General features: G+C 45.0%; 1 protein-coding gene across 6 annotated transcripts in view; it reads left to right on the forward strand.

The window, feature by feature from the left end:
- MROH8 (maestro heat like repeat family member 8) overlaps positions 1 to 25,596 on the forward strand; it is a 77,380-nt gene extending 51,784 nt beyond the window's left edge. For 2 of the 6 annotated variants that reach the window (XM_032143062.2, XM_058432901.1), the window contains 12 exons: positions 82 to 217; positions 3,276 to 3,466; positions 5,822 to 5,959; positions 6,240 to 6,354; positions 7,030 to 7,170; positions 11,559 to 11,723; positions 12,748 to 12,903; positions 14,391 to 14,513; positions 16,492 to 16,591; positions 18,182 to 18,247; positions 23,977 to 24,148; positions 25,404 to 25,596. In XM_032143062.2, the coding sequence (XP_031998953.1) occupies positions 82 to 217; positions 3,276 to 3,466; positions 5,822 to 5,959; positions 6,240 to 6,354; positions 7,030 to 7,170; positions 11,559 to 11,723; positions 12,748 to 12,903; positions 14,391 to 14,513; positions 16,492 to 16,591; positions 18,182 to 18,247; positions 23,977 to 24,125 (1,480 nt within the window). In that variant the 3' untranslated portion in view covers positions 24,126 to 24,148; positions 25,404 to 25,596. Of the gene's footprint in view, positions 1 to 81; positions 218 to 3,275; positions 3,467 to 5,821; positions 5,960 to 6,239; positions 6,355 to 7,029; positions 7,171 to 10,622; positions 10,721 to 11,558; positions 11,724 to 12,747; positions 12,904 to 14,390; positions 14,514 to 16,491; positions 16,592 to 18,181; positions 18,248 to 23,976; positions 24,149 to 25,180; positions 25,329 to 25,403 lie in introns of those variants that run through there. The other 4 variants (XM_058432900.1, XM_058432903.1, XM_058432902.1 and 1 more) reach the window with 4 other exon arrangements.
- The last annotated feature ends 299 nt before the right edge of the window (positions 25,597 to 25,895 follow it).

The raw sequence follows: 25,895 nt of genomic DNA on the forward strand, positions 1-25,895 counted from the left end.
CTGAGTAGAGAGGAGAACCTCTTGTAGATTGCATTGGAATCAGCCGTTCTCCTGAACCCTCTTGCTCTTTGGGATTTCCAGGCACCTGGCTGAGGTGTGGAGAATGCTGGCGGTGGAGCTTCCCAGCACGACCTGGATTCTGTGGAGGCTCCTGAGGAAGCTGCAGAAATGCCATAATGAGCCCGCACAGGAGAAGATGGCATATGTGGCTGTGGCTGTAAGCCCTTGAGCTTTGCCCCTCTAATGTCAGCCTCTCCCAGGATGACTGGCCCCACACCCCAGTGGAGAGTGTTCCTTTTGGTCCTTCTCAAAGCCTGCATCTGTCATCCATTTATAAGTCTACAGTGTTTCTGCCAAGGGATTGGCATGGAGGGAGCTGGGGAGAGTGAAGGAGTCCGAATGCTTTAATACAAACTCGTCCAACCTGCCTTTTTTTGTTTTAGTTGTTCTGTTCTGTTTTGTTTTAGGCTTTTAGCAGCCTGAAGCCATGGTGTTTAGTTTCTGTCTCTAGTGATAAGTGGAAAAGAGGGATGGGGAAGGGGCTTTATTGGCCCAACCAGAAACAGAAACTGAGAACCCATGACTGTCATCTGTCCCTTGGAAACATCCCTGGTTTAATATGTTTAAAACATTCCTTCCCTCATCCTCTAAAAAATATGTATCATCATAGTTAAAGAGAAATGCAAACTTGTGGGAAAAAAACTTCAAATATCTTAGAACTGTATAAAACAAAGTGCAGACTAGACGCAGTGGCTCACACCTGTAATCCCAGCACTTTGGGAGACCAAGGCGGGTAGATCACCTGAGGTCAGGAGTTCAAGACCAGCCTGGCCAATATGGTGAAACCCCGTCTCTACTAAAATACAAAAATTAGCCAGGTGTAGTGGCACCCACCTGTAATCCCAGCTACTCAAGAGGCTGAGGGGATCACCTGAGGTCAGGAGTTCAAGACCAGCCTGGCCAATATGATGAAACCCCATCTCTACTAAAATACAAAAATTAGCCAGGTGTAGTGGTGCCCACCTGTAATCCCAGCTACTCAAGAGGCTGAAGCAGGAGACTTGCTTGAACCCGGGAGGCAGAGGTTGCAGTGAGCCAAGATCACGCTACTGCACTCCAGGCTGGGCAACAGAGTGAGACTCCATCTCAAAAAAAAAAAAAAAAAAAAGGCCAGGCACGGTGGCTCTCGCCTGTAATTTCAGCACTTTGGGAGGCCAAGGCAGGCCGATCACTTGAGGTCAGGAGTTTGAGAACATGATGCAACCCCGTCTCTACTTAAAATACAAAAATTAGCCAGGCATGGTGGCAGCTGCCTGTAATGCCAGCTACTCAGGAAGCTAAGGCAGGAGAATTACTTAAACCAGGGAGGCAGAGGTTGCAGTGAGCCGAGATCACGCCACTGCACTCCAGCCTGGAAGACAGAGCGAGACTCTGTCTCAAAAAAAAAAAAAACAAGGGCAGATCTCCCTAAGCAGAGGTTGGCCAACTTTCTATAAAAGACCAGATGGTAAATATATAGTCTCTGTCACATATTCTTTGGATTTTTTTAAACAATCTTTGGATTTTTGGATTTTTTTAAACAATCCTTTTATTAAAAAATGTAAAAAACATTCTTGGCTCATGTCTGTAACAATCTCCCTAAAAATGAACTTTCCAGAAGTCTTTATACATATATAAACTTTTGGTATATCTGTTTGGTATACTTTTTCATTTTTTCCTTTTAAATACTTTAATTTTTAGAGCAGTTTTAAGTTCACAGAAAAATTGAGCAGAAAGTACAGCATTCCCATAAACCTGCCTCCACACACACACAGCCTGCCCTACTATCAACATTTACTTTTTACTTTATTTTCTCCCCTGCCAGTTTATGGTTCAGCTTTCTGTGGCCTAAATTATTGTTATTTTTCTTTTTGAGACAGGGTCTCACTCTGTTGCCCAGGCTGGACTGCAGTGGCATGATCTCAGCTCACTGTAACCTCTTCCTCCTGGGCTGAAGCGATCCTCCCACATCAGCCTCCTGAGTAGCTGGGAATACAGGAGATTGCCACCATGCCTGGCTAATTTTTGTATTTTTTAGTAGAGACAGGGATTCTCCATGTTGCCCAGTCTGGTCTCGAACTCCTGGGCTCAAAGAATCCTCCCGCCTTAGCCTCCCAAAATGCTGAGATTACAGACGTGAGCCACCACACCCAGCCTTGTATATGTTTTTAATTGGCCGTTTATATTTCTTTTATGACTTGTTTGTTCATGTCCTGTACACTAGTCCTCAGATTTAATATGCACACAAACCACAATCACTTGGGGATATTATTAAAATGCAGGTTCTCAGCCAGGCGCAGTGGCTTACGCCTGTAATCCCAGCACTTTGGGAGGCCGAGGCAGGTGGATCACGAGGTCAGGAGATGGAGACCATCTTGGCTAACATGGTGAAACCCCGTCTCTGCTAAAAATATGAACAATTAGCCAGGCATGGTGGCGGGCGCCTGTATTCCCAGCTACTCGGGAGGCTGAGGCGGTAGAACGGCGTGAACCCGGGAGGCGGAGCTTGCAGTGAGCAGAGATCTCACCACTGCACTCCAGCCTGGGTGACAGAGCGAGACTCTGTCTCAAAAACAAAAAAGTAAAAGATAATAATAAAATGCGGGTTCTGATATGGAAGGTCTGGGATGGGGCTTGAAATCCTCCCTGTTTAACCAGCTCCCAGGTGATGACAATGCTACTGGTGTGTGGCCTACCCTTTGAGTAATAAGGCTTCACATTTTTTTACTACTACATAAGAGCATTTTATATAGTAAGAACAATATATTGATACAAATACTTCTCCAGGTTGTTGTCATCTAACTCTTTTTTTTGAGACGGAGTCTCGCTCTGTCACTCAAGCTGGAGTGCAATGGCACGATCTCGGCTCACTGCAACCTCCACCTCTCAGGTTCAAGCGATTCTCCTGCCTCTGCCTCCCGAGTAGCTGAGATTACAGGCGTGAGCCACCACACCTGGCTAATGTTTTTGTATTTTTAGTAGAGATGGGGTTTCACTCTGTTGACCAAGCTGGTCTCAAACTCCTGACCTAAGATGATCCACCTGCCTTGGCCTCCCAAAGTTCTGGGATTGCAGACATGAGCCACTGCAGCTGGCCTGTTGTCATCTAACTTTATGATAAATGTTGCCCTGGCTTTATATTTGTATACAGTCAAATATGTTAATAGTTTCCTTCATGACTTCTGTATTTCAAAATGGCAGGTGCTTAGTTCCTCTCTGTGTCTTTTCCACCACAGGCAACAGATGCCCTTTATGAGGTGTTTTTGGGAAACAGGCTTCGAGCAGCTACATTCCGACTCTTTCCTCAGCTTCTCATGACGCTGCTCATCCAGATTCATCACAGCATTGGCCTCACCATGTCTGATGTCGACATCCCAAGTGGCCTGTACACAGAACAGGAAGTGCCTTCAGAGGTCACCCCTTTGTGGTACTGCCCATCATTATTTCATTGACATTAAGTAACACGTACTAAGCACTGGGCACTGTGGTGAACACAGGAATAGCCAAGATGTAGTCCCAGCTGGAGGGGAGCTTACAACCTTCAGCCTTCATGAGCCATCAAGATGAAATGCCCAGGAATCATTCTGAGCTTTCATTGGTTATCTTTGGTTTTATTAGTAACAAGGTAAATTTGGCTATCTGGGTTATATCTGGGTTAGCCAAATATGATACTGTGTTAGCCCTTTCCTAATAAATCAAGTAGAGATAGAAACAAAACAGCCTAAACCTACCTCCAAAACTGTGCTGATCCACCATGCAGTGATCTCTGCTTTCTGTTTTATTGCATGGAGAGATATTTTTAAGTCCCATTAGAGTCTCAGTAGAAATTTCTTAGTGTTGTTGGTCAAGCACAGTGGCTCACGCCTGTAATCCCAGCACTTTGGGAGGCCGAGGCAGGTGGATCACCTGAGGTGAAGAGTTTGAGACCAGCCTGGCCAACATGGTGAAACCCTGTCTCTACTAAAAATACAAAAATTAGCTGGGCGTAGTGGCACATGCCTATAATTCCAGCTACTCAGGAGGCTGAAGCACGAGAATCACTTGAACCTGGGAGGCAGAGATTGCAGTGAGCCGAGATGGTGCTGTTGCACTCCAGCCTGAGCAACAGAGCGAGACTCTGTCTCAAAAAGTAATAATAATAATAATAAAGACGTTTCTTAGTGTTGCTACGGTACATGGATTTCTTTCCGAGAAAGTACTATGTGACATATTTAAGAACACCAGGCTAAGTCAGTAGACCTGAGTTCTAGTGCAGTTCTCATTCATCCATTCAACTAGTTCTATACCCTGGGCAAATCTATTGTTCTGTGCCTCAGTTTCCTTATCTATAAATGAAAAGGTCAGGCAAGGCGATCTTGAAGACCCTTCCAGCTTTATTTATTGCTTTGTTTTATTTTTTGAGACAGGGTCCCCGTCTGTCACCCAGGCTGGAGTGCAGTGGCATGATCATGGCTTACTGCAGCCTCAAAATCCTAGGCTCACGTGATCCTCCCACCTCAGCCTCCTGCGTAGCTGAACCACAGTTGCCTGCCACCATGCCCAGCTAATTATTTTCATTTTTTGTAGAGAGGGGGTCTCACTGTGTTGCTCAGGCTCCTTCCAGCTTTAAGATTCTCTGATGCTAGGTCCGGGATAACATTTCAGTAAGTAGCTTTTAAAGGCAGTGGAGGGCCAGGCACAATGGCTCATTCCTGTAATCCCAGCACTTTGGGAGGCCAAGGCAGGAGGATCATTTGAAGCTAGGAGTTTAAGAACAGCCTAGGCAACAGGGCAAGACCCTGTCTCTACAAAAAATGTTTAGGCTGGGTGCAGTGGCCCACATGTGTAATGCCAACACTTTCGGAGGCCGAGGCAGGAGGACTACTTGAGCTCAGGAGTTCAAGACCAGCCTGGGCAACATGGTGAAACCCTGTCTCTAAAAATTAGCCAGGTGTGTTGGCACGCACTTGTGGTCCTAACTAGCAGTGAGCAGAAATCGCGCCACCGCACTCCAGCCTGGGAGACAGAGCCAGACCCTGGCTCAAAAAAAGTTTTTTTTCTTAAATTATCGGAGCCTGATGGCACATGCCTGTAATCCCAGCTGCTCTGGATGCTGAGGCAGGAGGATCACTTGAGCCCAGGAGCTCAAGGCTGCAGTGAGCCATGATGGCACCCTTGCCCTCCAGCTTAGGTGACAGAACAAGACCCTGTCTCAATAAATAAATAAATAATAAAAGCAGTGGAGATAAATCGTGTGGGGTAAATTGTATCTCAGTAAGGCTTTAAAAAAGAGCAGTATGTGTCTGTTTAGCATCCCAGATTATTTCTTTTATCATAGATTTCCTTCTAAACTCCTGGGGAAATGAGACCTAGTTAGATTTCTTTATGCTGAGATCTTGTGTAAAGGGCCTTACAAGTTATTAGAGCATTAAGACTCTTCTGGTCTCACTACTGCACTTGACTAGTCTTGAAAGTAGGCCGGGCATGGTAGCTCACACCTGTAATTCCAACACTTTGGGAGGCCGAGACAGGCATATCATCTGAGGTCAGGAGTTTGAGACCAGCCTGACCAACATGGTGAAACCCAGTCGCCTGGGCGACAGAGCAAGCCTCTGTCGAAAAAAAAAAGAAGAAGGAGAAGAAAGTAAAAGAAAAAAGAAAAGAGTCTTTTGGGCAATCTGGAAAGGAGAGACAGTCTAGCAGTTGTCAATGCATGACCCTCCTCAGTGAGAATGGGCTGATCATGTGCTGGTAAGTTGGAGGGACCTGTTCAAATCACCCACACTGTTTTTGTTTGATTTAGCTTTGCCATGCAGGCTACAAAGACTCTCCTCCTCAGAACATCCTGCTTGCAGGAATTCAACATCATGGAAAAGAATAAAGGATGGGTTCTCCTGGGAGGAAAAGATAGCCATCTTGAGGGGGTATTTCTCCTTGCCAAGTAAGGCTTCCTTTTCGTGCATACACCCACCTGTTCTAAATCAGTATTGTTTTGGGTATTTATTTCCCTTCTAGTTATCACAGCAACTAAGGTTGAATAACCTTCTTATAAGAGGGTGGGCAAATATCCATAATGCTAGGCAAATTTTTCAGAGGTCCTGGCCCTACCGTATACTATCCTGTAGCTGGGCAAGAACTTCTAGAGGGTCCCCAGCCCTGAGATAGTGCCCTCTGGATGGGAGCATTTCTGAGAGTCATTCTGTTGGTGTTGTGTTTTGCAGCGCATTGCTGGAAAGAAATCGGCTCCTTGCACAGAAGGTCATGTACTTATTAGTCCCTCTTCTTAACCGAGGGAATGATAAACATAAACTCACATCTGCAGGCTTTTTTGTGGAGGTAAGACTCATTCTTTAGAAGCTGGATTCAGGAAGCCTATGAAGCAGCAATCCCTGCCTTCCTAGGCTACATCGAGTTACTGGCATGTTGGGATCTGTTTCAAGAGTGAGATAGAAATAATTTTCAGATTCAAGGCCAGGCACAGTGGCTCACGCCTGTAATCCCAGCACTTTGGGAGGCTGAAGCAGGCGGATCACCTGAGTTCAGGAGTTCAAAACTAGCCTGGCCAACGTGGTGAAACCCCGTCTCTACTAAAAATACAAAACAATTAGCTGGACATGGTGGTGGGCGCCTGTAATCTCAGCTACTCGGGAGGCTGAGGCATGAGAATCGCTTGAACCCGGGAGGCAGAGGTTGCAGTGAGCCAAGATCGCACCACTGCACTCCAGCCTGGGCAACAGAGCGTGACTCCATCTCAAAAAAACAAAACAAAACAAAACAAACACACAAAAAAGAAAGAATTTTCGGATTCAAGCCTCTCGAAAATCTTCTTTCCACACGTGCATAATTCAGTATTCCTTGTGTACCTATAGGATAAATAAACATCATCCTGTGTATTCTGTATTGTAGAGATTTAAAAGGAAAATATGTACTTTAGCATTGGTGGGAAGGTAGGTCCCCACATGAATAAGGGCTTAAAGGTCATTTTTTTGGCTGATCTCTGGGTTCTTTCAGCTTCTCCGGAGTCCAGTGGCCAAGAGACTGCCCAGCATATACTCCGTTGCCCGCTTTAAAGACTGGCTACAAGATGGAAATCATCTCTTTAGAATTCTCGGCCTGAGGGGACTGTACAATCTTGTTGGATACCAGGAGATGGTAGGAGGGGCCCCCAGACCATGGATTCTTTTCTTTTCTTTCTTTTTCTTTCTGTCTCTCTTTCTCTTCCTCTTTCTTCCTTCCTTTCTTTCCTTTCTTTCTTTCCCTTCTCTCTTTCCTTCCTTTCTTCCTTTCCTTCTCTTTCTTTTCTTTCTTTTCTCTCCTTCCTTCCTTCCTTCTTTCTTTCTTTTCTTTTTTTTTTCTCTTTTTGAGATAGGGTCTTGCTTTGTTACCCAGGCTGGAGTTCAGTGACACCATCACTGCGTGCTACAGCTTCAACCTCCTGGGCTCAAGTGATCCTCCCACCTCAGCCTCCTGAGTAGCAGGGACCACAAGCGCATGCCACCATGCCCAGCTGATTTTTAAAATTTTTGTAGAGACAGAGTCTCACTGTGTTGCCAGGGCTGCTGTCGAACTTCTGGGCTCAAGTGATCTGCCCACCTCAGCCTCCCAAAATACTGGGATTACAGGTGTGAGCCACAGCGCCTGGCCCAGACCGCTGATTCCTAAGACACAAATTAATCACCCCAAAATGATACCTAAGAAACTGAAAACAGCTGAGGACAATTGGGTAGCCTGGGGACAGGAGTAGGTGGGAGAGGGTCTTTTTTCCCCGCACCTCCTTTTGTATCATTTAAAGTTTTATGCATAAGAAATAGGCAAGTACTGACTATTTAAAAATTAATGAAATTGGCCAGGCATGATGGCTCACGCCTGTAATCACAGCACTTTGGGAGGCCGAGGCGAGTGGATCACGAGGTCAGGAGTTTGAGACCAGCCGGGCCAACATGGTGAAACCCCGTCTCTACTAAAAATACAAAAATTAGCCGGGCATGGTGGCACATGCCTGTAATCCCAGCTTCTCAGTAGGCTGAGGCAGGAGAATCGCATGAACCCGGGAGGCGGAGGTTGCAGTGAGCCTAGATGGCACCACTGCACTCCAGCCTGAGTGACAGAGCAAGACTCCGTCTCCGGGAAAAAAAAAAAAAAAAAAAGTCCAGGCACGGTGGCTCACGCTTATAATCCTAGCACTTTGGGAGCCGAGGCGGGTGAATCACCTGAGGTCGAGAGTTCGAGACCAGCCTAACCAACATGGAGAAACCCGATCTCTACTAAAAATACAAAAAAATTAGCCAGGCATGGTGGCACATGCCTGTAATCCCAGCTACTCGGGAGGCTGAGGCAGGAGAATCATTTGAACCCGGGAAGCGGAGGTTGCAGTGAGCTGAGATCGCACTATTGCACTCCAGCCTGGGCAACAAGAGCGAAACTCTGTCTCACAAAAAAAAGAAAAAAAAAGTTAATGGAATTAAATGAAATAAATAAAAAGTCCAAATTTTATATATTCATAATAGTTGATAGCTGCAATTTGCAGGGGAGATATACTCATTATCACAACCTGGACAGCATTTAGGTATTGTTTTATGCCTTGTACAATGTTGCCCCATGGAGTAGATTGAAAAGACCATTGATATGCTCCCAAGATGCTTGTCATCTGAAAAAAAGATCACTGACATTCATGTTGGAAGAAAGCTCCATCTTCCATAGGCCTGGTGAGAAAACTAAGCCTAAGCCAGAAGACATGAGGAATTTCTGAAGCTTCAGTTTTGTCGCTGGAATTCTATTTCTTTTTTTTTTTCTTTTTGGTTTTTTGTTTTGTTTTGTTTTTTTGAGACAGGGACTCTCTTTGTCACCCAGGCTAGAGTGCAGTGGCACAATCTCGGCTCACCGCAACCTCTGCCTCCTGGCTTCAAGTGATTCTCCAAGTCTCCAAGTCCCAGCTTTCCAAATACCTGGGACTACAGGCATCTGCCATTACGCCTGGCTAATTTTTGTATGTTTTAGTAGGGACAGGGTTTCACCATGTTGGCCAGGCTGGTCTCGAACTCCTGACCTCAAGCGATCTGCCTGCCTCACCCTTCCAAAGTGCTGGGATTACAGGTGTGAGCCACCACAGGTGGCCTGGAGTTCTATTTTATTTATTTATTTATTTTTAGTTCTTTTTTTTTTTTTTTTCTGAGACAGAGTCTCGCTCTGTCACCCAGGCTGGAGTGCAGTGGTACAATCTCAGCTCACTGCAAGCTCCGCCTCCCGGGTTCATGCCATTCTCCTGCCTAATTTTTTGTATTTTTAGTAGAGACGAGGTTTCATGTGTTAGCCAGGATGGTCTTGATCTCCTGACCTCATGATCTGCCCGCCTCGGCCTCCCAAAGTGCTGGGATTACAGGCGTGAGCCACCACACCCGGCCTATTTTTACTTTTTTAATTTTTTTAGAGACAGGGTCTTGCTCTGTTGCCCAGGCATGATCATGGCTCACTGCAGCCTTGAACTCCTGGCCTTAAGCAGTCCTCTTACCTCAGCCTCCAGAGTAGCTGGGATTACAGGCGTGAGCCACTTCACCAAATATTTTATTTAAAAATATTTGGGACCAGGTGCAGTGGCTCGTGCCTGTAATCCCAGCACTTCGGGAGACCAAGGCGAGCAGATCACCTGAAGTCAGGAGTTTGAGACCAACCTGGCCAACGTAGTGAAACCCCATCTCTACTAAAAATGCAAAAATTAGCCATGGTGGCATGTGCCTGTAGTCCCAGCTACTTGGGAGGCTGAGGCAGAAGAATTGCTTAAACCCGTGAGGCAGAGGTTGTAGTGAGCCAAGATTGCACCACTGCACTGCAGCCTGAAAGACAGAGTGACATCCTGTCTCCAAAAAAAAAAAAAAAAAAGTATTTCTGAAGCAAAAATGACAAATGTCAGTATATGTTAATTCTGATTGATTGGATACATTACTATCTATTGCTTTATTCTACTTACTTTTTCTTTTTTTTTAAACTGGCTTCCTAACTTGTGTTTATATTCTACTTACTTTTCCATGTGTATGTTTAAACTTTACAACCCTGAGACTGCTTCCTTTCAGTAGTTTCAGAAGAGCAGAATCCCCATTCAAAATGAGAAGAACCCTTAAGTCCTTGGTCAAATTCTGCTTGAATTCCTGCCAGGGGATCCATTTTCACACTGCTATAAAGATACTCCCTGAGCCTGGGTAATTTATAAACAAAGGAGGTTTACTAGACTCACAATTCTGCATGGCTAGGGAGGCCTCAGGAAACTTACAATCATGGTGGAAGGCAAAGGGGAAGCAGGTACATCTTCACAATGGCAGAGCAGGAGAGAGATAGAAAGCAGAGGAAACTGCCACTTTTATTTTATTTATTTTTTTTTTTTTTGAGATTGAGTCTCGCTGTGTCACCTAGGGTGAAGTGCAGTGGTGTGATCTCGGCTGATTGCAACCTCTGCCATCCGAGTTCAAGCTATAGCAATTCTCTTGCCTCAGCCTCCTGAGTAGCTGGGACTACAGGCAGGCACTACCATGCCAGGCTTTTGTGTGTTTGTTTGTTTGTTTGTTTGTTTGTTTGTTTGTTTTTTGAGACAGAGTTTTGCTCTTGTTACCCAGGCTGGAGTGCAATGGTGCGATCTCGGCTCACTGCAACCTCCGCCTCCCGGGTTCAAGCGATTCTTCTGCCTCAGCCTCCCAAACAGCTGGGATTACAGGTATGTGCTACCATGCCTGGCTAATTTTTGTATTTTTAGTAGAGACAGGGTTTTGCCATGTTGGTCAGGGTGGGCTCGAACTCCTGACCTCAGGTGATCCACCCGCCTCGGCCTCCCAAAGTGCTGGGATTACAGGCGTGAGCCACTGTGCCCAGCCTAATTTTTGTATTTTTAGTAGAGGTGGGGTTTCGCCATCTTGGCCAGGCTGATCTCAAACTCCTGACCTCGAGTGATTCACCTGCCTCGGCCTCCCAAAGTGCTGGGATTACAGGCATGAGCCACCGCACCCGGCCAAAACTGCCATTTTAAAACCATCAGATCTCCTGAGAACTCCCTCACTATCATGAGAACAGCATGGGGGAAACCGCCCTCATGATCCAATCACTTCCCACCAAGTCTCTCCCTCTACTTGTGGGAATTACAATTCGAGATGGGATTTAGGTGGGGACACAGAGCCAAACCATATCAGGATCTTTGAGCCTCTGTTTGGATACCTTGTGTGTTTGGGAGCTCACCGTGGCCTGAGCTACCTGTTCCACTTTCCCTTGTTAGCAGAGCTCTTCCTTACAGTGAGCCCAAGCCCATAGCCCTAGACCTTCCTTGCCTGGTCCCACTTTTGCCCTTGAGGCAACTCAAAGCAGCTCTGCCCCTCTTCTATATATCAGACCTGCCAGTACTGAGAGAGGGCCATCATATCCCCTCTTCTCCCTTCTGGATCTGCCAGCCCTAACAAAAATCAGTGAGCACTAGGTACTGAGTAAAGATGGGGAGCACCCCCTTTGGTACCAGGTGACATGTGATTTGGAGAAAAGGTGTTGTGCTCCCTTTGGCCACGCAGAGAGAAGACATCAAGAGCCTGTTGCCATACATTGTAGACAGCTTGCATGAAACTGATAAGAAGATCATTCTGTCAGCCATCCAGATACTCCTGCAACTTGTTAGAACAATGGATTTCACTACCCTGGCTGCCATGATGAGGACCCTGTTCTCCTTATTTGGTGATGTAAGACAGTCAGAGAGGAGAGACTTTCCTAGGAGGAGGGTAATGGGCATAACAGCAAACAGAAGTTAGTATAGTAATAAATACACTCTACTTGGTATAGGACTTTTACTTTCAGAGCATTTCAAACCTCCTCTCTTAAGACCCTTCTAGGTAACCTGTGACTTTGATAGGGCAGATGTTACTGTTTTTCAGGTTTAACCAAAAAAAAAAAAAAAAAAAACATAGAAACTTGCTAAGGTACTACCCTGCTTTGTGATGGGGAAGGGGAAAACATTGTCTTTGCCTTCAAGAACTATTAGAACTGGGTCAAGATGGTGGATGATACTTATGTCCCTGTCCCAAATCCCATATATTTCTCAAGAGGAAATGCATGGAGCACAATGACTAGCATCCTTGGAAGAGTAAAACATACCAAGGCTGGGATTTCGAATTTCAGCAAAACAGCCTGTCTGAATGGTTCCTGCCTGTACCAGGCACAAGGTTTGCTGACTACAGGTGAGACTATGTGCATCTCTCACTTGTAGAGAGAGAAAACAAGTAGTGCCAAAGCGGCAAGTCTTACTGTGTCCATATATAAAGAGAGAGGAGGAGGGAGATGGAGGCTTGCTCTGTTGCCCAGGCTGGAGTGCAGTGGCGTGATCTTGGCCCACTGCAACCTCCACCTCCTGGGTTCAAGCGATTCTCCTGCCTCAGCATCCCGAATAGCTGGGACTACAGGCATGCGCCACCACGCCCGGCTAATTTTTGTATTTTTAGTGGAGATGGGGTTTCCCTATATTGGCCAGGCTGGTCTTGAACTCCTGACCTCAAGTGATCTGCCCGCCTCAGCCTCCCAAAGTGCTGGGATTACAGGCATGAGCCACTGCGCCTGGCCTGTGTCCACGTATATTTTATTTCTTGCCCTCAGCTACATACAGCTAAATAGCCTCATGTCAGGACTGGCTTTTCAACCCCTCCCAAGTTGTTACAAGCTAAGCATGCACACATTCAGTGAATTGCTTCCCTTTGCCTACTCCCTTCCTAGGTGAGATCTGACGTTCATTGTTTCTCCATGACTCTCTTTGGAGCCGCCGTAAAGTCTGTAAAAAACCCAGATAAGAAGAGTATAGACAACCAAGTCCTGGACAGCTTGGTCCCACTACTTCTGTATTCTCAGGATGAAAATGATGCAGCAGCTGAGGTAAGGCCTACTGTCGGCGTCTCTCATCCCTCAAACTTCAAATCCAGAGCCAACTCTGCAAAGAAAAGAAGCATTCATATACTCATATAGATAGATAGACAGACAGACAGACAGACATATATATTTTTGAGACAGGGTCTCTGTTGCCCAGGCTGGAGTACAGTGGTGCAATCTCAGCTCACTGCAACCTCCACCTCCTGGGTTCAAGCAATTCTTCTGCCTCAGCCTCCCAAGTAGCTGGGATTACAGCTGCCCACTACCATGCCTGGCTAATTTTTGTATTTTTAGTAGAGATGGGGTTCCGCCATGTTGGCCAGGCTGGTCTCGAACTCCTGACCTCAAGGGATCCACCTGCTTGGCCTCCCAAAGAGCTGGGATTACAGGCATGAGCCACCGTGCCTGGCCTGACATTTCAATTTTTCATGATTATAGTGCTGCAATTATTTTACCTGTTTCCTTGTGCACGCATATGAGAGTTTCTTGAGGGCATAAACCCTAAAGTAGAATATCTAGGTATCTTTAACTTTTTATTAGATATTTATAAATCACTAAACATAGTGGCTGAAGTAATTTATATGCCCATCAGTAGCCAAACGAATTCTTATGGCCCAAACATCTGGTGGACCTGAGATAAAATACTGGCTTGGAGATTCATCAGAGGTGTTGCATGGTGTATGGGTGGCATTCTGAGAACAATGAACTAGAAAAGAGACCCACTTGCTAAATTTTGCCCAAGGATGTGGATCAGGAAGAGATCAGTCCCCTAGAGTTCCTTCCTTCCAACCCAGAGATGCCACAAGGACAGAAGTCAGGGGCTACACTTCCTTTGTAGAGTGACAGAAAAATGGCATAGGAACAGTAAGTGGAGGTGGGAGCTTCATCTCTAGCGCACAGGGTAATGGGAATTCCTGCCCAAATCTCTGGTCTAGGGATTACATCTGCAAGCTGTCACTTTTGCCCAACACTAGTGGTTTCTACATCCTCCCCAGAACCCTAGGGTTTTTGTGGATTCCACGTAAGGACTATTTGGAGAAGTTGGAGGAGGAGGGCAGGATTCTAGTTCCTTTCCGCCCTTCTGCTCTCTTTTATCAGCTTTTCATATTGCACGTTAGTACTAGTTTTATCAAAGAAAGATTACCTCTGTTTAAAAATGAGGCTGGGCACGGTGGTTCACGCCTGTAATCCCAGCACTTTGGGAGGCCAGGGTGGGTGGATCACCCGAGGCCAGGAGTTCAAGACCAGCCTGGCTAACATGGCAAAACCCTGTCTCTACTAAAAATACAAAAATTAACCGGGCGTGGTGGTGGGTGCCTGTAATCCCAGCTACTCAGGAGGCTGAGGGAAGAGAATTGCTTGAACCCGGGAGGTGGAGGTCGCAGTGAGCCAAGATGGCACCGCTGTAGTCCAGCCTGAGAGACAGTGTGAGATTCCATCTCAAAAAAATAAAAATGTTTGAAAATGCTGATCTGTGATCATCTTTTTCACAGGAGAGCAGGCGAGTCCTAACTATATGTGCCCAGTTCCTGAAGTGGAAGCTGCCCCAAGAAGTGTACTCCAAAGATCCCTGGCACATCAAACCTACTGAAGCAGGAACAATCTGCAGATTCTTTGTATGTGAGCAATAATGGCTTTGTTAACTCTTTAACATACTGAGAGACCTATTTTCTTCTGACACACTATTTAATGACAGAACATGGCATACAAGAAACATTTCCCATTTCTTTTCACATCAGCAGTTGGTGTCTATGACTTGTTTTTTATTGTGGATTTATGTTTCTATAGTTCCCTCCCAACTGAGTCACAAATTTAGTTTTGATTGCCACCCCTAGTCACGAAAAGACTGGTGGACTCTTAGGAGCCCTTCTAACATGGGTCAGAAGCTACAAGGTCAGGTTGATGCTGAAAAAGTTACTTATGGACTGAATTGAAATGGAGTTATATATTGCTTTTATAACTATCTTGAATCCTTGCCTTGACTAGAACGGATTGTTTTACTATCCATCAGAGCATGTCCAGGGAGTCCCAAGCAAGGGTTGCCATGCTGTGTGGCCATGCAGCATGATGGCAGCATGCTACTGGTTCTGCCAGGACCCAGATGGTGTCATTTCTCTTCACAAACTCCACAGAGGCTACTGTGGCTGATCTCAGGGTCAAGCTTGAGCCTGGGCTGCCTCAGGAAGCCCATCCATGGTTTTCTAGAAGCTGATCCTATAACCACCTAGCAGACCCTAGGACTGACTATTCCCAGGAATCTTCCATATGTATCACCTCTTTAGGACCCACAGAAGCTTTCTGTGATCGGACTTGCAGTGCCTTTGTGTCGGGGTTTCCATTAGGGATTATCTGTCTGATCTGCACCCAAACCTATAGCTGATACACTGATGACAGTATTTACAGAAGGAAATTTGGTGCTGTCAACTACAAGTTGTCCGTGTTAATTAAGCCATAAGTTCTATCAAAATAAATTCCTATTTTCCCCCTCCTATTTTTTCTTTTTTTTTTTTTTTTGAGACAAGAGTCTCAGTTGCCCAGGCCTCAGCCTCCCGAGTAGCTGGTATTACAGGCTCACACCACCATGTCTGGCTAAGTTTTGTATTTTTTAGTAGAGCTGGGGTTTTGCCATGCTGGCCAGGCTGGTCCGGAACTCCTGACCTCAGGTGATCCACTCAGCTCGACCTCCCAAAGTGTTGGGATTACAAGCATAAGCCACCATGCCCAGTCTCCCCCTCCTATTCTTGAGGTGCCTGTCCTTATAAAAGATCCACTGAGAGGTGCCTTCCTTCACCTAAAAGCCATGACAGGCCATAGAGAACCCAAGGATTAAAACTTCCTGAGGGGACTGGGTGCGGTGGCTCACGCCTGTAATCCCAGCACTTTGGGAGGCCGAGGCGGGTGGATCACAAGGTCAGGAGTTCGAGACCAGCCTGGCCAATATGGTGAAACCCCGTCTCTACCAAAAATACAAAAAAAAAATTAGCCAGACTTGGGGGCAGGAACCTATAGTCCCAGCTACTTGGGAGGCTGATGCAGGAGAATCGCTTGAACCCAGGAGGCGAGGGTTGTGGTGAGCCAAGACCGTGCCACTGCACTCCAGCCTGGGCGACAGAGCAAGGCTCCTTCTGAAAAAACAAAAACAAAAACAAACTTCCTGAGGGGAGGCTGCAAGCTAGCAAAGGAGATAGAACCTCGATGTAAAAAAGTGCGTGCCAGGAGAGGAGTACCTGCAAAATGCTCACAGCAGGGTTAGGTCAGGCAGGCAAGCAGTCAGGGATAAGCTCATAGGGAGGCAGAACTCAAGGTGGAGCTTAAAGAACAAAGACTTAGATACAGAGAAGCCAAGATGGCTTTAGAAACATTACAGGCACAATATATGGCACGAGTGGGTGCAAGCAAGGGGCATTCACAGGATTTAGAATAACTTGGTCTAGGGGCTTGTTATTCTGGTATAATACTCATTCAGCAACTGTAGTTATTTCAAACACTACTGTACTCTCTCTGATAGAGTCTCTGACCCCAGGAACTATGGTAAGGCTGATCAAAAGAGTGCTGCTGCTTCATTGCTTTATACTTACTTTTTTCCCCACTTAGGAAAAAAAGTGCAAGGGGAAAATTAACATCCTAGAACAAACACTGACGTACTTCAAGAACCCAAAACTTGCCATCAGAAGATCAGCAGTCTTGTTTGTAGGTACAAAGAAAGTCGTTTCATTCCTACAGTCGCTTTTGTCCCGTACTTTCCCAAATTGTGTTGTCAAGCATCCCTTCTTTTTTTCTTTTCTGAGACGGAGTCTCGCTCTGTTACCCAGGCTGGAGTACAGTGGCGCCATCTCGGCTCACTGCAAGCTCCGCCTCCCGGGTTCATGCCATTTTCCTGCCTCAGGCTCCCGAGTAGCTGGGACTACAGGCGCTCGCCATCACGCCCGGCTAAATTTTTTTGTATTTTTAATAGAGACAGGGTTTCACCGTGTTAGCCAGGATGGTCTTGATCTCCTGACCTTGTGATCTGCCTGCCTCGGCCTCCCAAAGTGCTGGGATTACAGACGTGAGCCACGGTGCCTGGCCCTCTTTCTTTTTTCTTTTTTTGAAACTGAGTTTCACTCTTGCTGCCCAGGCTGGAGTGCAGTGGCATGATCTCGGCTCACTGCCACCTCCACCTTCCAGGTTCAAGTGATTGTCCTGCCTCAGCCTCCTGAGTAGCTGGGATTACAGGCGCCTGCCACCACACCTGGCTAATTTTTGTATGTTTGTATTTTTTTTTTTTTTTTTTTTTTTGAGAGAAGTCTTGCTCTTGTCCCCCAGGCTTGAATGCAATGGCTTGATCTCAGCTCACTGCAACCTCTGCCTCCCGGGTTCAGATTCTCCTGCCTCTGCCTCCCAAGTAGCTGGGATTAAGTCGCCTGCCACCACGCCCTGCTAATTTTTGTATTTTTTAGTAGAGATGAGGTTTCACCGTGTTGGCCAGGCTGGTCTTGAACTCCTGACCTCAGGTGATCCGCCCGCCTCGGCCTCCCAAAGTGCTGGGATTACAGGCGTGAGCCACCGCACCCGGCCTAATTTTTATATTTTTAGTAATGATGGGGTTTCACCATGTCAGCCAGGCTAGTCTCGAACTCCTGACCTCAGGTGATCCACCCGCCTCAGCCTCCAAAAGTGCTGGGATTACAAGCGTAAGCCACCGCGCCCAGTCAGTATCTCCATTTTTATGTATGTATGGTGTGGGAGTTTTATGTGTGTGGGCGGGGGTGGTGGTTTGAGACAAGGTCTCACTTTGTTGCCCAAGTTGAAGCACAGTGGCACCATCATGGCTTGCTGCAGCCTCAACATCCTGGGCTCAAGTGATCCTCCTACCTCCCTCAGCCTCTTGAGTAGCTGGGACTATAGGCATGTGCCACCATGCCCAGCTAATTTTTTTTTTTTTTTTAAGAGACAAGGTCTTGCTACATTGCCCAGGCTGGTCTTAAACTCCTGGGCTCAAGCAGTCTTCCTGCCTCAGCCTCCCAAAGTGCTGGGATTACAGGCATTAGTCACCGTACCCGGCTGTGAGTCACTGCACCCGGCCAAGTATCCCCATTCTTTATGAAGATGACCTTGGAAAAAGGGGCTCTGTTACCTATAGGTAACTACCAGGCACCTGGAAGCCCAGTTTTTGGCATCTGCCTAATTATCAGAAGGCCGATTCTGCCAGCTGCTTAGATGTCTTAATGATAAAAACTTTTAGATATTTATTTCCAAGAGCAAAAGCCAGATCACAGACTCACTGACTTTATCCTGCCTTTAGGCCTTTTATCAAAGTACATGGATCACAGTGAGCTCAGGAGGATGGGTACTGACTGGATAGAGGATGGTAAGTGATAACAGTCCTTGAATTTGGGGTGTACCCATATTTTGGAAGGTATCTGAGGCAGCCACTGTGGGAAGGCTTTATAGCAGAGCTGAGACCCTGAGATCTAGAAAACCTGGTTTTTGTAGCAGGAATCCTGCTGGTGATTTCAGCTGAATGACAGTCCCATCCCAGTCCAGTTTCCCCTTCAGGAAAGGACATGACCCTATTTGTCTGGAAACTAGCTTTGATGAGTCTCGGAGACAGTTCCTGAGCCTTGTCTGTCAGCAAATAAGGCATTACCTAGAAATACTATCTTAGTAAATTATGATGATTCCTCACAAGTACCACAGAGATGACTGCAGTACTATTTTCTATAAGCTGTTGTCCTGTAACTTAGGTAGGACTTGGTAATAGAGATGTTTTATAGTCACATTTTTCTGTAATTTTTTTCTTTAATGTTTTTCTTTCAAATCTCCTATTCTGAGAAACAGGCATCCTTTTTTTTTTTTTTTTTTCTTTCGAGACAAAGTCTTGCTCTGTCGCACAGTCTGGAGTCCAGTGGCCTGATACCGGGTCACTGCAACCTCCACCTCCCGGGTTCAAGTGATTCTCTTGCCTCAGCCTCCCGAGTAGCTGGGATTACAGGCATGCACCACCATGCCCTGCTAATTTTTGTATTTTTAGTAGAGACGGGGTTTCACCATATTGGTCAGGCTGGTCTTGAACTCTTAGCCTCAGGTGATCCACCCACCTCGGCCTCCCAAAGTGCTGGGATTACAGGCATGAGCCACCACGCCCGGCCAAAACAGGCATTCTTTATTCCCACTAAGAAGTAGTCCTACCATTAGAAAATGCCATATGATGCTGTCTTACAATCCAAAATTATTACTTGCAGAATCTAATCAAAATCCTAGCAATTCATTACTTATAAAATAAAAACATAACGGTGAAACAGCTAGGAGCTAAAGCGTATTTAAGAAAGATCATGCCACTTTTCTCTAAGGTCTCCCACTTCCTCACAGACATCAGAAGCAAAAGAAAGGAGGCTGGGTGCAATGGCTCACACCTGTAATTCCAGCACTTAGGGAGGCCGAGGTGGGAGGATTACTTGAGCCCAGGAGTTCAAGACCAGCCTGGGCAACACAGTGAAACCTCATCTCTCCCTATATATGTGTGTGTGTGTATATATATATATATATATATATATATATATTTTTTTTTTTTTTTTTTTTTTTTTTTTGAGATGGAGTCTTGCTCTGTCGCCAAGGCTGAAATGCAGTGGCGCGATCTTGGCTCACTGCAGCCTCCGCCTCCTGGTTTCAAGAGATTCTCGTGCCTCAGTCTCCCAAGTAGCTGGGATTACAGGTGCCTGCCACCACGCCTGGCTAATTTTTGTATTTTTAGTAGAGACAGGTTTCACCATGCTGGCCAGGCAGGCTGTTCTCGAACTCCTTACCTCAGGTGATCCACCCGCGTCAGCCTCCCAAAGTGCCAGGATTGCAGGCATGAGCCACCGCACCTGGCCTCTATTAAAAAAAAAAAAAAATTAATCGGCATGGTGGTGTGCGCCTGTGGTTCCAGCTACTCAGGAGGCCAAGGTGGGAACATCGTTTGAGCCCAGGAGGTCAAGGCTTCAGTGAGCCAAGATTGCACCACTGCACTCCAGCCTGGGTGACAGAGTAAGACTCCGTCAAAAAAAAAAAAAAAAAAAGAAAGAAAGAAAGAAGAAAAGAAAAGAAAGTAAGAAAGAAGCCATGTAGATTATTCCAAGGGATAGGATTCTACATGGCTGATTCTGTTCAAAGAAAAGGAAATTATTTTCTAATCTAAATGGGGGACGAAACTTCCTTTTCCATTCAAAAGTTATCTATATGAAAGATCGAGAAAATATATATAATTATGTGCATATAGATTAGAATGAAGCATATGTGATTGACATTTCATGTTCTGTGGAACATGGCCGGGTGTGGTGGCTCACACCTGTAATCCCAGCACTTTGGGAGGCCGAGGCAGATGGATCACCTTAGGTCAGAAGTTCAAGACCAGCCTGGCTAACATGGTGAAATCCCGTCTCTACTAAAAATACAAAATTAGCCAGGTGTGATGGCACATCCCTGTAGTCCCAGCTACTCGGGAGGCAGAAGCAGGAGAATCACATGAAGCTGGGAGGCGAAGTTTGCAGTGAGCCAAGATGCGACATGGCGAGCCTTCATCTCAAAAAGTAATAAATAAATAAATAAATAAATAAATAAATAAATAAATGTTCTGTGGAACATGTAGACAGACCTCAATGCAAGAAGTGAAAGAAACTACAAACTAGTGAAGTGTTACATTTTGGAAGCAAACAAGATGAATTTAAAGGCAAAACACTGCTTAATAAATATAAAGCTCCAAATTATGAAGAGATCTTGAGCGTTTTTGAGACCTTGGAGAATTATACATAAAAAAGAGAACCTGGCCTGGCACAGTGGCTCATGCCTGTACTCCCAGCACTTTGGGAGGCTGAGAGGGTAGATCACCTGAGGCCAGGAGTTCAAGACCAGCCTGGCCAACATGGCGAAACCCCATCTCTACTAAAAATACAAAAATTAGCTGGGCATATTGGCATGCACCTGTAATCCCAGCTACTCAGGAGGCTGAGACACGAGAATTGCTTGAACCCGGGAGGCAGAGCCAAGAACGTGACACTGCACTCCAGCCTGAGCAACAGAGCAAGATTCTGTCTCAAAAAAATAAATTAATAAAATAAAATAAAAATAAAATAAAAAAGAGAACCTTTTCTAAGTATGATGCCAAAGGCATATCCATAAAATAAAAGAATGGTAGATCTGTCTACATAAAAATTTTAAAAACCAACTTTGAAAAAGAGAAATAGTTAAAAGTGAAATGCAAACAATAATATGAAGGACAATATTTGCAACATGATAAAGGGTTAATACCCTTAAATCAAATTGGAAATCCTCAAAAGAAAAGTGGCAAACAATATGAATAAGCGGTTCATAGAATAATTACAAATGGCCAATAAATAGATGAAAAATATTTGATATTACTAGTAATCAGAGGTTTGCAAAATAAATCATGATGAGATGACAGTATGCGTTTTTCTGTCGAAATGGCAAAGATTACCAATTAATAAACTTTGGGCCAGGCACAATGGCTCATGTCTGTAATCCCAGCAGTTTGGGAGGCCCAGGTGGGTGGATTACCTGAGGTCAGGAGTTTGAGACCAACCTGGCCAACGTGGTGAAACCCCGTCTCTACTAAAAATACAAAAATTAGCCAGGTGTGATTCAAGGAGAATTGCTTGAACCTGGGAGGCAGAGGTTGCAGTGAGCCGAGATTGCACCACTGCACTCCAGCCTGGCTGGGCGACAGAGTGAGACTTCGTCTCAAAAGAAAAAAAAAGAGAAAAGAAATTCTCCTGCCTCCACCTCCTGAGTAGCTGGGATTACAGGCACCATGTCCGGCTATTTTTTGTATTTTTAGTAGAGGCGGGGTTTCACCATGTTGGTCAGGCTGGTCTCAAACTCCTGACCTTGTGATCTGCCCACCTTGGCCTCCCAAAGTCCTGGGATTACAGGCGTAAGCCACCGTGCCCAGCCTGACATCAATTCTTATTTAGGAATTTACTCTATGAAAATAAGCAGAAATAGTTACAGGAATGTCCATTTATTGTTATTTAGAATAACAAAAGTAGGAAATAATCTAGATTGGAACCAATAGATAATTAAAGAAATTATAGCATGTTCATGTTGTAGAATTATATACAGGTTGAGCATCCCTAATCAAAAAAATCCAAAATCTGAAATGTTCTCCAACCCGAAACTTCTTGAGTGTTAACGTGATACCACAATGGGAAAATTCCATACCTGACCTACCTCATAAGACAAAACACAATCAAGCCAGTTGTGGTGGCTCACACCTGTAATCCTAGCACTTTGGGAGGCCAAGGCAGGCGGATCACCTGAGGTCAGGAATTCAAGACCAGCCTGGCCAACATGGTGAAGCCCTGTCTCTACTAAAAATACAAAAATTAGCCAGGCGTAGTGGCGCACACCTGTAATCCCAGCTACTCAGGAGCCTGAGGCAGGAGAATCACTTGAACCCAGGAGACAGAGGTTGCAGTGAGCCAAGATCTGTCACTCTGGGTGACAGAGTGAGACTGTTTAAAACACGCGCGTGCGCGCGCACACACACAGTCAAAACTTTGTTTCATGCACAAAACTATTTAAAATATTGTATAAAATTACCTTCAGGCTATATGTATAAGGTGTATATGGAACGTAAATGAATTTTGTGTTTAGACTTCAGTCCCATCCCCAAAATATCGCATTATGTATATGCAAGTCTTCCAAAATCCAAAACGGTCTAATTTCCAAAACACTTCTGCTCCCAAACATTTTGGATACGGGATCCTCAACCTGAATAGCCATGAAACATATTATAGAATAATTTTTATTTTATTTATGTATTTATTTATTTTGAAACAGGATCTCACTCTGTTGCCCAGGCTGGAATGCAGTGGCACGATCTCAGTTCATTGCAACCTCCACCTACTAGGCTGAAGGGATCCTCCCACCTCAGTCTCCCAAGTAGCTGGGACTACAGGCATAAGCCACCACGCCTGGCTAATGTTTCATTTTTTGATATTTTGTAGGCATAGGGTTTTGCCATGTTGCCCAGGCTGGTTTTGAACTCCTAGGCTCAAGTGATCCACCTCCGTAGGCTTCCTAAAGTGCCGCAATTACAGACATGAGCTACTGTGCCTGGCCTAGAATAATTTTTAAATGACTCAGATGAATGATGATGTGGTATCATTAAATAAAACCAGCATTTGCAATTCCTTGGTCATATGGTTCCATTTGGACAAAAAATAAAAGCATATGTATGTAAATATAAATGTATGGAAAAAAGACCAGAAAGATATATATTGAAAATAGCAGTAGTTATCGCTAGGTGGTAGGATTATGGGTGACTTTTCTTCTTGTGCTTACATGTAATGTCTAAATTTTCTGCACAATGAGCATGTATTTCTTTTGCAATAAGAAAACAAAAACTGCTAGGCACGGTGACTCACACCTGTAATCCCAGCACTTTGGGAGGCCAAGGTGGGTGGATCAGTTGAGGTCAGGAATTCGAGACCAGCCTGGCCAACATGGTGAAACTCCATTTCTATTAAAAATACAAAAATTAGCTGGCCATGGTGGTGGGCACCTTTAATCCCAGCTACTCCGAAGGCTGAGGCAGGAGAATCACTTGAACCTGGGAGGCGGAGGTTGCAGTGAGCCGAGATCGCGTCACTGTACTCCAGCCTGGGCGACAGAAGGAGATTTCATCTCAAAAAAAAAAAAAAAAAAATAGAAAAGAAAAAGAAAAGAAAGAAAACATTAAAAACTAAAAGGTTTTTTTTTTTTAATTAAAAGAGGATAATGATGTAAGAGTTACTGCCAGGACCAACACAGGAACTTAGATATTCACATTAGACATGGCTTGGTAAGTCCAGATCATTTGACTTTAGAAAGACTACTTGAAATGTGATTATTGCAGAGGAGTGACATGTTTGGCAACTCAGAAACCAGTAGGTTTTGTAGATCAAAATTGAAATCAATTCACTGATATATAAACTTTTAGACAGTTGGACCTGTAATCTAAGCTGCTATGGGCATGTAAGCTTTTTGCTATCTAGACCTTCATTCATTTCCATAGATCTCAGGGGCTTTTACCTCCAACCTGTGTTTGCCTACCGCTAGATCTGAGAGACCTGCTGTGTGACTCTGAGCCCTCGCTGTGCATCATCGCTTCCCAGACTCTGTTACTAGTCCAGATGGCGAGGGCCGAACCAAAACCTAAACAGAGAGTGAACTGGTTGCAGAAGCTCATGGGCAGGTCCGCTGCCTAGAAACACAAGGCAAGCAACATCAGGTAAAAACCAATCCTTTCAGAAACCACAGAAGCCACTGATGCCAGCCCCCTTTTTTCAGACTTAAAACAATGCCAGCATGAAGCCACCTCTACCCATTTAATTACCTCCAACATGTCTTTTGCTTTCAAAACCTTAAAGAAGATATAGAGGAGGGCAGTTCTTAGTTTAAAATTGCAGATATAATTTAAAAATCTACAGAGTTTTTGGCCGGGCATGGTGCCTCACGCCTATAATTGCAGCACTTTGGGGCACCGAGGCAGGCAGATCACTTGAGGTAAGGAGTTCGAGACCAGCCTGGCCAACATGATGAAACCCCGTCTCTACTTAAAATACAAAAATTAGCCAGGCATGGTGGCAGGCACCTGTAATCCCAGGTACTTGGGAGGCTGAGGCAGGAGAATTGCTTGAACCCAGGAGGCAGAGGTTGCAATGAGCCAAGGTCGTGCCACTGCGTTCCAGCCTGGGCAACAGAGTAAGACTCTGTCTCAAAAAAAAAAAAAGGTTCACATCTTTTTTTTTTTTTTCTTTTAGAGATAGGGTCTCCCTCTGTCACCCAGGTTCGAGTGCAGTGGCATGATCATAACTCACTAACCTCGAAGTCCTGGCCTCCTGCCTCAGCCTACTAAGTAGCTGGAACTACAGGTACACATAACCATACCTGCTAATGGTATGCCCTTCACGCTGTTCTCTCCATCTCAGAAAATAAGATAGCCCTTAACTGCTACAAACAGTTCTTTGTCAAATGGGAAAGGCAAAACAGAAACAAGAGCTAACATAGGTGATGTTAGGATTTGCCTATATCTACATCTTCTGCCTCCATTTAAATCATAAACTGGATTTTATATTGCACATGCTATCTCACCAAATATCAGCACAATTATTCGCTCTGTAAATAGAGCTATATTTGGAATAGGCAAAATAATACAGTGGAAATATTATGAAGTTTGGAGTGTGCACATCTGGGATCAAATGCCAGCATTATAGCTGACTTTCTGGAAACATTAAAAAAATAATTAATTTCTCATCTGCAGGTTCATGTACAAAATGGAGACAGCGTTTTCTAACTAAAGGCTTGTTGGAAAGAGTAAATGAAAGAGTGTATGTAAGAGGTATTACACAGATTGAGCACAGAGTACATATTTAGTGATTGTTAATTCCCCTTCCTCCCCTTGTACTGGACTCACACCAGGGACTGACAGCTAGAGATGAATAAGCTAATTTTTTTTGTTGTTGTTGTTTTTTTTTTTTTGGTAGAGACAGAATCTTGCTATGTTGTGTGGCAAGCTAGTCTTGAACTCATGGCCTCAAGTCGTCCTCCTGTGTCAGCCTCCCAATGTGCTGGGATTACAAGCATGTACCACTGCACGCAGCAGAATTCCAGTCTTGAGAAACAGGTCAAGGACAGCTTCAAAAGAGATTCTAAATAAATGTTAATGTTACAATGTTAGTATGTCTGCTTAATTGACAACAATATTAAGAATAAAATAACTTTTTTTTTTTTTTTTTTGAGATAGGGTCTCACTCATTCACCCAGGCTGGAGTGCAGTGGCACGATGATGGCTCACTGCAACCTCGGCCTCCTGGGCTTAAGTGATCCTCCCCACTGAGCCTCCCGAGTAACTGGGACAACAGGTGTGCACCACCATGCCCAGCTAATTTTTTGTACTTTTGGTAGAGATGGGGTTTTGCCATGTTGCCGAGGATAGTCTCAAACTCCTGAGTTTAGGTAATCTGCCCACCTTGGCC

This window comes from Hylobates moloch, unplaced genomic scaffold (genome assembly GCF_009828535.3).
Source record: "Hylobates moloch isolate HMO894 unplaced genomic scaffold, HMol_V3 SCAFFOLD_21, whole genome shotgun sequence".
Taxonomy (NCBI): Eukaryota; Metazoa; Chordata; class Mammalia; order Primates; family Hylobatidae; genus Hylobates; species Hylobates moloch.